Source organism: Anas acuta, chromosome 11 (assembly GCF_963932015.1).
Source record: "Anas acuta chromosome 11, bAnaAcu1.1, whole genome shotgun sequence".
Classification (NCBI taxonomy): domain Eukaryota; kingdom Metazoa; phylum Chordata; class Aves; order Anseriformes; family Anatidae; genus Anas; species Anas acuta.
The window spans coordinates 10,540,811-10,556,690 of NC_088989.1; the positions used below are offsets into that span (position 1 = coordinate 10,540,811).

The 15,880-nt window shown below is 43.7% G+C and overlaps 1 protein-coding gene across 1 annotated transcript; it reads left to right on the forward strand.

Annotated features, from left to right (window-relative positions):
- The first annotated feature begins 4,180 nt into the window (after positions 1-4,180).
- Positions 4,181-15,834, forward strand: ZXDC (ZXD family zinc finger C). The gene is made up of 10 exons (XM_068694118.1): positions 4,181-5,432; positions 5,898-6,050; positions 7,135-7,213; positions 7,331-7,461; positions 8,402-8,572; positions 8,901-9,586; positions 10,363-10,447; positions 11,405-11,577; positions 12,439-12,540; positions 13,584-15,834. Exons 1-10 carry the CDS (start codon positions 4,268-4,270, stop codon positions 13,668-13,670), a joined length of 2,832 nt encoding a protein of 943 aa, XP_068550219.1. The 5' UTR covers positions 4,181-4,267; the 3' UTR covers positions 13,671-15,834.
- Positions 15,835-15,880: the final 46 nt, after the last annotated feature.

Here is a 15,880-nt window from a genome sequence, read left to right on the forward strand (position 1 = left end):
CATGTGAGTTTTTGTTGTTGTTATTTTTTTCCTTGTTAATAGTGCAGGCCTGTATTGGTCTGTGACAGGTCCACTGTTGTCAGGAACAGCCTTTTCACTAACAAAATGGAGGAGTATTTGCAATGAGAAATCGTTCATTTTAAGAAAATAAACTGGAATTTTGTCCCATATATATAAAAATATTCCTGATAATTCAGAATTTGAGGAGACTTCTTAGCTCTGGCAGATCAGACTCTGAATTGGAAATTGGAACTGTGTCCTAATTCAGTCTGCTGCTATCAGCAAATAGTCATGAAATCCAGTAGTCAACATGTTGATTTGTAAAACAGATTTATTCTTTGGCTGTAGGAGTATGTACTAATATTACATGTGCTGGAATCAAACTTTTCTATATCACCATAAAAACATTTAGTTATTGCAACAGAAACAGACAGATAAACTGTAAATGGCCAGTGCAGCTTGCCTGCATGTGTTTCTCCCTGAAATTGTTACCTGAGAAAAAAGAACAGAATCTAGTGCCAATTATTTAGGAAGGTTGGGAGGGGTGGTGGTGGTGGAGGAGAACCAGAGGGTGGTAAGTAGTAGACCACTTCCAAACATCTTAGACTAAGGCCAGAAAAACATGGAACAGCTCATAATAAATTAGTGGGAGTCAAATTCTGCCTCAGTGTGAGATGGTGCCCTGCTGCTGAATCTGCCGTGTGCTTTGCTGCCTAACACCAATGGGTTTCTTCTGTAGAAGCGCATGGCACTTGAGCAGTTTCCAAATGGATGGAAACCTTCATAAAATCTAGATCCTGAGTGCCAGCTGACTTTTTCTCATAAGAAATAAACTAAAGCATCAAGGACAGGATGATATGGGCTTCCTTCACACAGAAAATGGTTATAAAGGGAGAGATAAAAAGGTCTTTTGGCCTCTCTTCTTCCAAGAAAGAGAGAGGAAGACACAGACCCCAATATGCCTGGATGCAACCAAAAGAAACTTGCTATTTTGCACTTGAACTTACCATTATATTTGTTAACAGTAGCTCACTGAAGTATATTTTGTTCTAATCAGCTATGAGGCTGAAGTGAAATCTGAGGCTAACTGTGAATGAACTCTCTATACGCATACATATCGACAGATGCATGTATGTATATCTATATATGCACACACAGAGAAATGTTTTACATATTGGTACATGTACAAAAATAGTTCTCAGCTATCATTAGCCTCACGTTAAGTATGGCCCTTGCCTACGGGCCTCATTCTGACAGGAACACAGAGTGCCAGAAGTCCCTGCCTCAGTGTGCACGTAATTCTGGACATGCACCGCTGATCCGGCCTGGGACTCGATTTGCTTGGCACGGGATCCATCACCCCATGGTGGGAAGGTGGGGGTTACACAGGTAAACCCATGCTGCCTGCTGCAGGTGAGTGATGAGCTGCAGTCCTTTGAACTGTCAGGCCTCAGGAAAGCAAATAATTGTTAGATTCTGTGGCACTTACAAGCGTGCAATCTCTGCACCCCTGTATTGCCTCTGGTGTCAGGCAAAGAAAACCTTTTACTTTTTTTTTTTTTTAATCAGAAATCAGTTCTTTACTCTGTTCACATACTGTGTGTGTCTCCAGACGAATAGTGAGAGTCTGGCATCTGCTTGCAGCTGAACCTTCTGTGAAGTGCAATCTGCAGTTCATTGGAATTGCTTTACATTATGGAAAAAACGCACACATTGACAAGTTGTACGATTGAGATGTGAGTAGCTGACAGCCAGATTTGACAGCCTTTGCTTTGACATATGTTATGCGTTACCTATTATTAATAACCACACTGGGTTGGGCCTGAAGTTGGCATCTCAGTAACTATCATACAAAACCACTCTAGTTTTCATAGCCCCAAAGAACTGGGGTACTGTTTTGTTATAAGGAACATGCAGAGAATATAATGGCTTTCTGTATTACAGAATCTACAGCTGCTCCATAGTCGTCATGAGTTTTTCACCATTGTGTTATTTAGTACTGAGACACCTGCCAGCATGCTCACCTTCACATCCTAGACAAAACAAGGGAACCCTGTTTTCCTCCTTGCAACTTTACTGCCAAAAGGACATAACCTTGCAAGTATGACTATATTAATGTCACTCAAGTCCCTGGGAGTTTGTAACTCTGGTCTACCTGTAGGGAGACATGGCACCTGAAGGTATATGCAAGAGCTTCTAGCTGAAGATGAGGCTATGAAATATTTGTCTATTAATTAGTATGAATATGGCAAAGGGATTACAGAAAGGCAATGATAATTTCTGAGTTATAAAGTACATGTAGTTATGTGTATACTCTTAGTCTACTTTGTGGTCCTTTAATGGTATATTTCAAATTACTCAACACATGTGAACTGAGGTTTACAGTACCTTTGGGAAAGCAGAGGGGAACAGCAACCTGTTCCTGCCTGCTGGGAGGAAACAGAAGGTGATTTTGCCCTGGCCTGGCCTATGGCTTCTGTGTGCTCAAAGATTCCCTTTCTGAGCTCGGCTGAGCCTCCTTATTTTTTTCTGCTCTCTGCTTGTTTGCAGAGAAACTGGGATTATGAATGAGCAATTGTTCTGCCTTGTTCAGTGAGGATGCAGATGTCATTTCTAGGTAGATGACCTCACCACTGGAAAAGCTCAATGCAGGCAGAGCAGTCTCTCAAACCACGCATCTGCAGTCATTGTATCCGATCCTGACAGTGGATATAGAAGTAGTGAATTTTTGTAGTGAGGTTCCAAGCTTGCCACAGGCTGGTGTCCTTCCTATGAGCTGCAGTACCTCTATGCTTTCCTCGTAACACAGACACTTGTCTGAAAACCTTTTGTGTGGCTGCAGATAGAGGCAAGAGAACATCAGAGCCTTGGGAGGAAGAACAACATGCAAGATGTGTGTCTAAGTACAATGGCTTTTGACTGCATAAAGTTTCTGATATCTGTTGCTTGCACTCCTAAGCAAGATACTAGTTAGAATCTTGTCAAGTCTCTCCTGGCAATGGCAAATTAGATTTGTGGCTTTTTTTTTGTTTTATCCTTCAGCTTTGACATCAACTTGGGATGAACCTATGGCTTGAGCAGTAGGTCCTGGGCACATTTTTCTTTTCCTAGGAAAAAAAGTGGGAAAAAAAACAAAACGTGAAGGAGAGCTGCTCAGAGGTGAGATCAGGATGGCCAGGGGCAGCCAGCAAGAGGAGTGACCCTGACCCAGTCAGCACGGGGCTAACAGGGATTTTGGGGAGGCTAAGCTCAGGCACCCAGAGCCTTCAGCCTCTGCACAGACAGCTGTGGAGGTGCAGAGTAGAGGCACCTACAGCGGTATTGCAACAAGTGCCAGCTTCCCCAGAGCCAAGTGTGGCTGGACAGCAGCTCCCCATCCTTGCTGTTGGAGATCTGATGCAAAATTGCTCCAAGGAAAGGAGAAATTTGCCCAGTGGAAGAATCACAGCACCATCTGCTGGGACTTAGGTTATTTCTACAACAAACTACAGAGTTCTCCATTTTGCTTAAGACTGGAGCAAGAGAAACTCTTCCAAATAACTGGGGAAAAAAAAAATGCACACCACTCTTTATGCACTAACTACCTTTGTAGTGTTTTTTTTTTTTTTTTTTTTGTTTGTTTGTTTGTTTGTTTTTGTTTGTTTGTTTGTTTTTTTAGGACTTCCACCACCTTCAGCCACTCGCTTCTGCCTGTCCCTCTGTTGGTGACACTGGCAGCAGGGTGAGGGTTGGGCCACGTGGTTGTGAAGGCCTTTTCCAGCCTTAATGATTCTAGGTAGTTATTGTAGGATTTCTTGCTGGACTCCCTCCCTTGGGTTCCCTCTCTGAGGGGCTGGGGTGAGGGAGCAGCACAGCCAGGATTTCAACGTGGGGGAAATAATTTGCATCCCTCAGGGCTGGTTCATAAAGCTGTTTTCATGATCCTAATAACAGCGCATGGGCTATTTTGCCAAAACATTCACATTTTGCTACACCACTCACATATTCCACCTCTCCCACCATGGCTGCATGGTTCTGCACTGCCACACCTTCTCCCTTGAATTAACATTAATAATAACAATAAAACACCTCCAGCGGTGCCTCTGTAGGACAGCACAGCCCCAACCCCACTCCTGCAGCAGCTCCGCTCCGCAACTCCGCTCTCCGCCTTTTCCCCGCCTCCCGCTCCGCTCCGTTCCGCGCGGCTCCGCGCTCCGCGTTTCCCCGCGGGCCGCGCCGGCCCCGCCCCGCGGCTCCGGTTTCAGCCGCTGCTACAGGGACCCCCAAGATGGAAACGCAGGGGCTGCCCGCCGCGGAGGCGGCCCGGGCCCGGCCCGGCGCCCAACATGGCGGCCCCGCCGCGCCGCCCGCCGCCCCGCCGCCCGCCTGGCAACCGCCGCCCGCCGCCGCCTCCTCCTCCTCAGCCTCCTCCTCCTCTTCCTCGCCCGGCCTCTACGTCAGCTTCCCGGTGCTGCTGCTGGAGGAGAAGCCGGAGCCTGGCTCCAGCCCGCTGCCCGGCCCCTGCGCGCCGCCGGCGGGGCCGCAACCGCCGCCGCCGCCCGACAGCGACGGGCTGCTGCTCGTCTTCAACGTGGTGCGCGGCGCCGCCGAGGCCGGCCCGGGCTGTGGGGAAGCGGGGCGAGAGCAGCAGCAGCAGGAGGAGGAGGAGGGCGAGGCCCCCGCTTCTTCGCCGCCGCCTCCTCCTCCTCCACCACCACCTCCTCCTGCTCCTCCGCAGCCTCCGTCCCCGGCGGCCCGTGAGGTGGCGGAGGAGGATGATGAGGAGGAGGAGGAAGGCTCCTTCTCGGGCACCATCACCATCAACAACCAGAGCCTGGTGGTGCGCATCGAGAACGGCGTCCTGACGCTGGGGCCCGGCGCCGAGCAGCAGGCCGCGGGCTCCGCGCTGCCTCCTCCTCCTCCTCCTCCTCCTGCGGCCGCCTCGTCAACCTCAGCCTCCTCCTCATCCTCCTCCGAGCCCCCGGGCGGGCCCCGGCCGCGCTCCCCGCCGGCTTTCCCATGCCCGGAGCCCCGCTGCGGCCAAGCCTTTCCCCGCAAGCAGCAGCTGCGGCTGCACCGCCTGACTGCTCACGGTGGTGGAGGAGGAGGAGGAGAGGAGGAGGAGAACGGCCGGGGGGCGGCGGTGGTGACGGCTGCCCGGCCTTTCAGCTGCCAGGTGCCGGGCTGCGCTTGGTCGTTCGCCACCGCCTACAAGCTGCGGCGCCACCTGCACTCGCACGACAAGCTGCGGCCCTTCGTCTGCTCCGCTCCCGGCTGCTCCAAGCGTTTCACCACCGTCTACAACCTGCGGGCCCACAGCCGCGCCCACGAGCAGGAGGCGGCGCACAAGTGCGAGGCGTGCGGGCAGCGCTTCCCCAGCGCCGCCCGCCTCGCCGCCCACCGCCGCCGCAGCCACCTGGAGCCCGAGCGGCCCTACCGCTGCGATTTCCCCGGTAAGGCAGCGCCGCGATCGTCCCCTGGCTTTTCGTGCCTTTATTCACCCGCTGGGGTTGGCACCCGATAGGGATGGGGGCTCCCGGCCCCGCCCGCCGGTTGTTCTGCAGCCCCCGTTCGGTTTTGGGATCGCCTTCTGGGTCTCCAGCAGGCTCCTGTTCCCCCACCGGTTATCTGGGAGCTTTGCACCTTCCTTACGGCTGTGGTAGCCTGAGGTTGAAGCACAGGTCTTTGGCTGTGTGCCCTAGGCCGGGCTCTACGTGTTCTGGTCACTCACCTTGTCTAAGTAGCTATAATTGATACAAACAACATAAAAAACAGCACAATCATAGTTTTTTTCTTTGTATCTGGATGTACTATCCAGGAAGACAATGAAGGTCGCTAACTAAAACACAAGAAAGCAGCACACCTTTCCTGAACTACTCCTGTATCAAGCTGATTCGCTGTCTCCCTTCTTTCCTCAGGCTGTGAGAGGACATTCATCACAGTGAGCGCGTTATTCTCCCACAACCGAGCCCACTTTAGAGAGCAAGAACAGTTTTCCTGTTCCTTCCCTGGCTGTAACAAGCAGTATGACAAGGCCTGCCGACTGAAGATCCACATGAGGAGTCACACAGGTATTCATAGGGGCAATTTGCACCTCGGGGAAGTATGTAGAAGGGAAAGTGTCAACAATGAATTTCAGTTTGCTGGAAAGACCGACAGTCTTGAAGAGAGGAAGAAAGACATGAGTTACTTAAAGGCAGTGAAAATGTTTGATTCTTGGGATTCTAGGAGTCCACGGGACATACTGCCCCAATCTGAGATAACAATTGACATGCAAGAGATACAGCTTTTGGCATGTGAGCTTGTTCATAAAAATTATCATAGCTCTATTCCCAAGTTCATAGACATTCAGATCACTGTGTAAATTCTAATCTTGTTCAAAATAAGATGCTAAAAAAGATACTCAGAACATGTAAAACATCTGTACTAAGACTTGGAATAGCACAAAGATATATTTCAACACAAGCAAGCACTCCTGACTTGGAAGAACTACTGGTAGGCTGAAATCCAACATTTTAGTATTTTTAAGACAATTTTGTGTACTTGCTACTGTCCTCTGTTTTCCTGGTTTCATGGCTTTACAATGTGTTTCAAGAAGTGTTGCTTTGTTGAGTGAAGGTTAATAGAAGTGGTGGAAAATACAAGTACTTCATTATACTGTAATCAACATATATTCACAGGTCATGGAAACAGGAAAAAATCCTCAGTCATGTTTCTGTTTTGAACAATGTCTTCACTGGTTATTGAAGCAACTTCAAGATAGCTGTGGGTTATTTGGAAAGAGTATTTGGGAGAAAATTAGGAGAACACTGGGGAAGGTCTGGTGTTAGAAAACAAACAAGGCAGGATGGACCGTGATTGCTGAACGAAAAAAGAGCACAAAACCAGGAAAGACCATGTGTTTTGACAAGCACAAGATGGATTGATAACAATCCTTGCTCCCATGTACATGTGAGAAAAGGCAAAGTCCTTGTGTTAAACAACATTCAGACTTTAGGAGAGGGAAGGTAGCATCGCTACTCAGAAATCATTTGCCTGAGGGGGTGGTCAAGTCTTCTTGTCTTAATCTGTTTGAATTTAAGCAGCTTTTGAGATTTCTTGATAGCAGTGTGTAATTTGGTATTATATTATTAATGTAACCTTTCTTTGCTTAAGGTGAAAGGCCTTTTATTTGCGACTTTGAAGGCTGTGGCTGGTCTTTCACCAGTATGTCCAAGCTGCTGAGACATAAAAGGTAGCCTTTTCCGATTATGCTCTTCTCAGTCACTTGCTGTTTATTATTTTTTCATTATTATTGCAGAAGTTAAGCAGCGGGTTTAATCTTGCCATTGGTGGTTTCCTTCCTTTGTAGGAAACATGAAGATGACAGGAGATTTACATGTCCAGTAGAAGGCTGTGGGAAGTCTTTCACAAGAGCAGAACACTTGAAAGGCCACAGCATAACCCACCTTGGTACAAAACCATTTGAGTGTCCAGTAGAAGGTATAGTTCAACTTTTGCATTAACTGATAATTGGTGTACATATAGCCTAAAGGTTGTGTGCTTTTCCCCAGACACAAGCTAGGTACAGGATCAGAGAAATTTAGAGTGAGTCTTCTAACACAGTTTGAAGAGGTAAAACAGAAGACAAGTAACTGAATTTAACTGAGGGATCATTTTCAAATTTATGGATTGCCAAGAAAACAGGGCTTGCTCTAGGTTGATTTTTTTTTTCCTTTTATGCTAAAAAAAAAAAACTGCTTTACTCTGGAAAATCCTACTTCTGATGCTCAGTTTCTGCAGCTCAGATTGGTTCGTCAGAAGCTTTGTTCATCAAAAGCAGTGAAAAATACCATCCAGCGCTTCCAAGGCTCCGTTTTGCTGCTGTGATGTGATCTTGGGTGTTCAGTGGTTGCTCTGTGATAGGCTCTGCTGCTGGAAAGGCAGTGTGAGTGTTTTCTGTTGTGGTTTGTGGTCACATGGGAACCTAACTGACTCTCTGAGTTTCTTAGCACTACATCCATTGCTTCAGTAAGATTCCAGGAATGTGAATGTTTTGTGTCTGATCTTGAATATTCTTCCTCATAAAGTAAAACAGCTCCCCTTGGTGATTGTTTCTCCTTTTAATGTTTTTTTTCCAGCAGCCAGCATGAAGAGTTTTCACTTAAGATGATGCAGTAAGGAAGGGATGTACTTTACACTGAATGATTTAGCGTTTCTTGTCGGAAAAGAGATTGCTGAACTATTCTACCCACTGAGATATCCTCAGTGTAAAACAAGAAAATGTATGTTTGGCTGTCTTCTGATTCCTCTGAACATATGTCCAGACACTGCAAAGCAACACATAGAGTTCTGCAGAGCCGTTTTGATTTGTTAAGACAGTAAAAAGAAACATCAAAATGAAGCTAGATGAATCTATAAAGCTTTCTGTATCTTTTTGCAGGCTGTTGCGCAAAATTCTCAGCACGTAGTAGTCTGTATATTCACTCCAAAAAACATCTTCAGGATGTGGACTCATTAAAGACGCGTTGCCCTGTATCAAGCTGTAATAAATTGTTCACTTCCAAACACAGTATGAAGACACACATGGTCAAACAGCACAACTTCAGTCCAGGTAACGAATTTTTTTCAAACTGTGGCAAGGTGCAGTTGAACACCTAAAAGTTCCTAAAAGCTTCCTTCTTTGATCTTTCATATTCTTTCATCCCCGTTGTCTGATGAAAAGGGGCCTGAACCCTGCCCAGAAAGATTAGTTGCCTTTACTATACTGTTGCTGTTTTATCTTCACTGTGTTCCCCAAGAGCAGATGACAGTATTGTCTGTTTGTGCACTTTCTTATCCATGTTCTTGTATCCTAATAGCTCGTTCTCCTGATAAGTCATAGCATTATCTTCTTTGTTTGTCCTAGCAATTAAAGATGTTTAAACTGTATTCTGCTGCAGATCTCCTAACTCAGCTTGAAGCAACCAGCTCCCTCACACCCAGCAGTGAACTTACTAGTCCGGGACAAAGTGATCTCAGCAACATAGACCTGGTGTCCCTGTTCTCCAACGTGTCAAGTAACAATTCTGGAATTGCAACAGATATGGCGTTAGTGAACTCTGGAATAGTCACGATAGATGTTGCTTCGGTGGGCTCAACTCTCGGAGGAAACCTGCCTGTCAGTAACAGTTCTTTAAGTCAGGCGGTTGATCCCTTGATACTGGTGGCCAGCAGTGACATGCCGCAGAGCCTGGACAGTTCTCTCTTGCTGGGAACCAGCACAACAGTTCTACAGCAAAGCACTTTAAATTTGGATGATGTACAGACTGTCAATGCAGAAGCCTTGGGTTCGCTAGCGTCTCTGTCAGTGAGGAATTCCAGTCAAGATGTGCACAGTTTGACATCCAGCAATAATTTAACAATTGACACAGCCACTTTGACTCCTTCTAGTAGCCTTGGTGGTACCAACGTGCCTGAGTTACTAACGCCAACTAAAATTGAACGGAATTTGCTTCCCAGCTCGGACGTTGTTGGTCAGCAAGAGGGCAGCAAAGTAGTGACTCAATTTGTTTTCTCCAACCCTCCAGGAAGCTACAGTGCTCAGAAAGAAATGGATCTTAGCGCAGTCACTGGCAGCTCGTTTTTGGTATGCAGTAGCTATACTTGTTTACCTTTAGATGAGTGAGACACCCTGAATTTATCCATTGCTACTTACACCTTATAGGCAGACTCTTTTCTTGGAGTTTGCAGGTGATGTGTTTCGACTTTTTTTTTTTTTTTTTGGATGAAGAATGTAAGATGTTATGTTGAATTGTGTGTTGTCAGAAGTGCGATCAACATGGTGATAAGTTCTGTTAAGAACAATTGGAATTCTGGTGGTGAGAGTGGAGGGAAAACCTTTCAAAATAATGGATTTAAAAAATAACCATCCATCTGAGAATGAAATGGGATGTACAAGAAAACCCAGGAACAAGATGATCTCATGTACATTACACGTACATTAGATGCAGGAAAAGATTTAAGATAGGAGAGTAACTGAAACATTTTCATCTTAGTCCTCATTCCCATAGCTGTTTCAAATAGTCATTCCTTTCTGCTTTCTTATGTTATTGGAAGCCTGTTTATTTACAGCATGAGGTATTCTTTCTATTGTGATGTTTACCATATTAAAATCTGAAAGCTTATAAATATGGAGCTAACTTCCTTTTGTGTTGAACTCCAGTTATTAACTACATGCAGGTAAGTTACTGAAACCCTAATGTGAACAGCATGGGAAACTGGAATTCAGTGTTTGCAATATAAAAGATAACCATGACTGGGAATTCATTAGTCTGTTCTCATTGTCTTGCTTAGTTCTTGCATTCAAAACACTTTGTACCCTTTGCCCCCCCCCCTCTTTTTTTTTTTTTTTTATCCCCTCAGGAGAGCAGTGGGTCTGCAAGAACAGACTACAGAGCCATTCAGCTAGCCAAGAAAAGAAAACAGAAAGGGAATGGGAGCAGCACAGGTGAGAAGATGCTCATTTTGTTAAATTTGTTAAACACAAGAATTTAGGGGTTTTGGCAGTGAAATGGGAGCAGGTATCAGAGTACATTCTTAAATAACCCGTCCATTTATTGGTAGTTAAAATAATTATGCCTATGGTTTACCATCTGTTACTAAGAAAATGACGTTCTGTGGAATATCAAATTCACAGTAAGTTTACAAAGAACTTTGCACCCTATGTTCTGCGATGTTTAAAAAGATGATCCTTCTGTCTCTTCATTTGCTTTTTATTTTTTCTTATTAAAACGTGTAGAAAAAAGTTAAGGTCGCTTTTGGTCTTACGCTGTGGGTTTTCATTTATTCTGTACAGACAATGAAAAGATCAGCTGGATTTCTCTTGCTTCTGTTTTTCGCTTGGTAACAATGTTTATGCAGTGTTAAGGAACTTATTTTTTCAGTTACCCAGAAATACTCAAACATCTCTGTTAGATTTTAGTCTTGTAAGGAGCAGGGTGAAATTTAGGTCATGCAGACATGGAAGTATGCAAACTTCATTGCTTCACTATGCTTTTTTTTTTTCAGTTTGGAAAAATTGTGTATATGACTTCTCAGGAAATGAGTTGCAAAATTAAAAATAGAAAACAAAGTTCTAGTTCCTAATTCCTCACTATAACAAATGTGCTGGTATTTCTGTTCTACCAGAGGGGAGAGCCCTAAGCTTAGCAATTTGTGATGTGGTTTTAATGGCATTCATGTAGAAAGATAACTGCTCAGTCAGCAGGTGGAGTTCATCAGCTGATTGCTGTCTGGCCTTTTTAGCTATGAGATGGTGCTTAATTATATTGCACTGTTCCAGGCGTTTGCTATGTAGCGCTAATTAGTGGTGCAGTGTAAATTAACTGCATAAAATTGAAAAATGCTAGCAAGAAACTTTGGCAACTTGCTTCTGGCTATCTAAATATTAAACCGTCTTTTTCAGGGGCTTCTGGCTCTGGTCAGAGGAAAAGCAAGGGTGGTAAAGTAAGCCCTACAAACTTCTCAACATCCAATACTGGCAGTCGACTGGGTGGCAACATTGTTCTGCCAAATGGGGGGCTGACAATAAGGGACCCTGCCACTGGAGCACAGTATGTGCAAATTCAGCTTCTACAGGTAAGAGCTGATGAGGACAAACATGCTCGTCTCTGTTACTTGAGCTAGCACATTTACAGACAAATCTGACTGACTGTGAGCTCAGGTATGACTGCCCCTTAAGAAATATTCTCCTGGAAGTTTACATGAAATGTGGCTTTAGGGAGGTGTAGAAGTGCCTTGAGAACAGCTGGTTCAGTCATACAACAGCTGGAGCCAGAATCCCAATGCATTGCACAAGTGGATAAGATATTTTTATTTGGTTTAGTGTTAACATTCAGTCCAGTCTGGACCATATGGGCACTGTAACTGTAGGGAGCATCCTATTCAACTTAAGCTGAACTTTTTCCTCTTTGAAAAAAAAAAGTCTTTCCCTTTGACAACCCACCTCCACTCCTGTCCCTACCTTCCACCAAAATTCTTGCATTGCTCTGTCACATATACAAGGTAAATAAAACTGACACGAAAAGTTTTCTGCAAAATGAAGTTTTAGCTTAAACTAGTGTTCCTCTAAACTACTGAAATAAGGTTTGAATTTATTTTTTTTAAATACTTAATAATCCATGTGGGCTGGTTGGTGGAGCATGTTGGGCAGTACATTTTTGGTATGGTGGATATCTGCGTATTATCCAGAGGGAAGGTAAGTTCCACTTAAGATTTGGTATGGAGGAAGCTATGGGCAGAGTTCTTTGTCTCTGTCTTTATAGGTTTGGATTTAAGTGGTAGTTAGCTTTCTTCATATCTTGGTGGGTCTAGGCTTTATACTAGTACAGAGTAGTTGCTTTATCAGATCTTTTAAGACTCTAAGGTTGATTGAAATTTGCTGTATTGTGCTGAGATGCTTCAGAGTCTTGTAATTGCATCATGTTTCTGCCTTCACAGGATGATCCCTCAGGAGAGGGAGATTTACCCTTTCAACTGAGCTCTCAGTCCTCCTCATCACATTCTCAGCTTACAGTGGATTTACCTGTTCACATACTTCAGGTAGAGCATGTCTAAGCTGCTGGGTTTTATTGGCTTGCTTGAAAGTGAATATAGCTTACTGTGAACCCTGATGTTCTGCCTAATGGAAATACCTCGTTTTCCATTAGGAGTTCAGAACTGCACTGCGAGTTTTATCTTGTGTATGTTACCAACCTGTGATGCATCATAGCCACTTGTTTTTCTTCCTCTGCTACTGAGCAATGAATAACTACACATTACTAATTTATTAGTGCCTTATTCTTGTTTTCCTGATCCCATTCTGCAGATACTAAGTAGGTCAAGAAAGAGGATCAGAATTGATATTCTTAACTGTAACAGGCTACATGAAGGGTGGGAAGTGGGCAATAAGATCATGGTCCTACACGTCAAAGAGGTGTCTATGTGAGAATGGCTGTTAAAGTCTGCTCAGTTCTGCAATCCATGGTTTGACTGCTTGTTAACTACTGAGTGTCAGTGGAAATTCAGTTGTTCAAATGCAGAAAGTTTCACATGGCTCGGTGTCTTGCTGCTAGCATGAATATTTTGTTATCTGCTGTTCTGGTAAGCTGCTTGTCAGTGAATATGAGCAGCTGAGAGCCAAGCAGCAATGAGTGATTAACAGATATACATACCCCAGATTTTCTATTTGACCATGTGGAGCTATAGTTTTGATAAACTCTGCCATGCAGTATTCTTACCAAGTGTGTGTGTGTCTTGGATAGAAAATAACTTTTTGTATTTGGGAGAAGCACCTTACTATGATAAATGTAGAAGTGCAGGAGTACTAGGATCATTGGCTGTAGTAGAGCGTTAACAGAGGGAAAGCAAATAGTCAGTGATTTTAAATTTTATCTCCCTTAGTAATATTTGTGTGAAATTTTCCAAAGAAAAAATGGAGTGGCACTGTCTGAGTGGGTCCCTAAAGTAGGAGAACTTTGGGTTTCCTCTAAACAGTTAAAAGTGTTTCTCTGATCTTGGATAAATGTCAAGGTAGTCTTAGTGATAAGCATTAAGAACGTCTAGAGCACCACTGAACTCTTCATGCTATCTGTTTGTTTTAACAGGAGCCACACAATTCCACTGAAGATGATGCAGGTTCTGATAACTCTCAGTTCACTGGAAGCACAATAAACTTACAGGATCTGGAGTGACCATTATTAAGAACTATTACTTGAAAACAAATTGGGCAATCACGTCTCAACAAAGTGAGATAACTGTGTGGGTCTTTTTCCAAGGAAAATATGAAAACTAGGAGTACTGGACTATGGTTGCACTCTTTGCAATTTGCTAAAGACAGTTACAGCTGAAAGATTTCCTTAAAAAAAAATGTAAATCCTACTTGATGTGCCTGTGTAGTATAACCTGTCTGCCTAACGGTCACAGAGACCAAGGCAGGCTGCTGTACAGTGTTGTTTCAGGGAGAAGTACTGTATTAAACTTCAAACTGAGGTAATATTTACTGTTTTCACAGGAAAGCAAGTATTCTACAGCTAACAAGTACAAATTTATAAACCTCTGCCTATGACAGTTCAAACTTCCCTTCCATTGGTCTCCTGCTGGAACCAGTGGCATTGAGAAATTAAAAGTTAAAATTTGCAAGTATTTCACATGTGCACACACAGATTGTTTTGGCCCCTGTGTTTTGGCAGAAAACTGGAATAAATTGTCACATGTAACAAAGTTAATGTCCTACACCATGAAAATGAAATGCTCTAAAGTTTTTGTTTTAGCAAGCTAGATTCTAAATGTTAACTTAGCTGTGAATCAGTTTGTAGCTCATGTTGAGTTTCTCCCTTTCCTTGCTCCTGCATCCCAAATTATCTGCTGAATTCTTCCAGCAAAACTTGAAAAAAGAACTGCAATAGAACTGTACTCACTGTAAGTGATTAGCTAAGACTCCAACAGTGTCTGAGAGAGGTTAGTTTTATCTTTGTGTTCCCTTTTTTGGGAGAGATGTTGACCGTCACGTAAATTTTAAGCACCTTGATTATATCTCATCTATGAACTGCTGCCAAGTTAGCTGTAAACTGGCCACTACCTTTTTTTTTCATTTTATTTTTTTTTTTTACTTTTTCCCTTTTTTTTTTTTTTTTTTTTTTCATGGAACACTGTTAACACTTTTTTGTTATTGATATCACAGAGTATCACATGCATGTGGAGCTTCCGTCTGGTTTACAGAATATGCAGTTGTTAGAATATGTTGGGAGGGGAAAAGAATTGTTACTAGATTTGTCCAGTTGAAAAGCTGCAGTTTCTGCCGGGGGGTGGGGGGAAGAGTTTGTACGTACTGTACTTCCCTGGATTGGATTGCAGACAGTTAAGTAAGTTTAGGGTTGTATAGGGGGGAAAACCACCATTTGGTTACATTTTAAGGTGGCAATTTAAATGTTTCTTATGGTAATGTACTGAATGCCTATAAACTTATGTATAGGAATTTGATAAAAGGGTGTATGTACTGTTTTTTATTCTCAATGAGGTGTGTGTATGCACGTATGTGTATATTTTTTATGAAATAAGATATGTCATGCAGAAGAACGTTGTGATCTTTCTAATCTTGCACATATTTATTTATTTTACAGTTTTACTGATGTTGAATTCACACGAGGTCATTCAGAAATGCTTTTACTTCCTGTGCCTTTTGAACTATGTATGTGTCCAGAACAATACTTTTTTTCTGGTTGATGGGAGGGGGCAGGGGGGAGTTTACAGGTTACATTTAACTTCAGGTCCTGGTTTGTAGGCAGTATTTTATCTTCTGGTTTAACCGGTCTTTATTTTTTCTATCTTTTGCTTAACTATCTGAGCATTGAGGTCTCTCTGTTCCTCTCATCCTGAGTTTACAGCATATGTCCAGGGAATATCATAACCCTCTCAGGTGGGGTTTCGAAACCACGCTAATTGGTAGGGGATATACTTGATGGCTGTGACCACAGCATAGAATCCACTCCTGAGAGGTAGAAGGGTTGAGGAGGAATCATGCTGAAGGGACTACTGGTATTTTTCCTAGTGGTCACTGTGCTCTCTCTGGAAGCTGAAACTCCTCAAGCTCCCATTGCCTGTGTTAATCTGTTTTCAAGGACCATACCAGTTCTTAATCTAATAAAATGGCCAAGGAACATACCATCTTTTTATGGGACTTGCAAATGAATCTTTATACTTCTGAAAATGTACCTCATTCAGCTTTGTAAATGAATGTAAAGCGCTAACCTCTGGGGGCCGAAAATTGGATCACTTGGCTTGAAGTCCATTGCTGGCAATGGATACCCGAAGAACTGCTGGTGCAAAAGGGTTAATAAAGCTTTTTTTTTATGGTCAGTTTGTCACTGGGTGGTGTTCTTTGTATGGATGCATCTGACATAAA

Bases quoted from the DNA above. Each gene is read 5' to 3' on its own strand.
- ZXDC (XM_068694118.1), top strand. From the start codon at position 4,268: ATGGAAACGCAGGGGCTGCCCGCCGCGGAGGCGGCCCGGGCCCGGCCC. The intron at 7,214-7,330 runs GTAGCCTTTTCC...CTTCCTTTGTAG, and splicing joins AAGCTGCTGAGACATAAAAG to GAAACATGAAGATGACAGGA. The intron at 8,573-8,900 runs GTAACGAATTTT...ATTCTGCTGCAG, and splicing joins ACAGCACAACTTCAGTCCAG to ATCTCCTAACTCAGCTTGAA.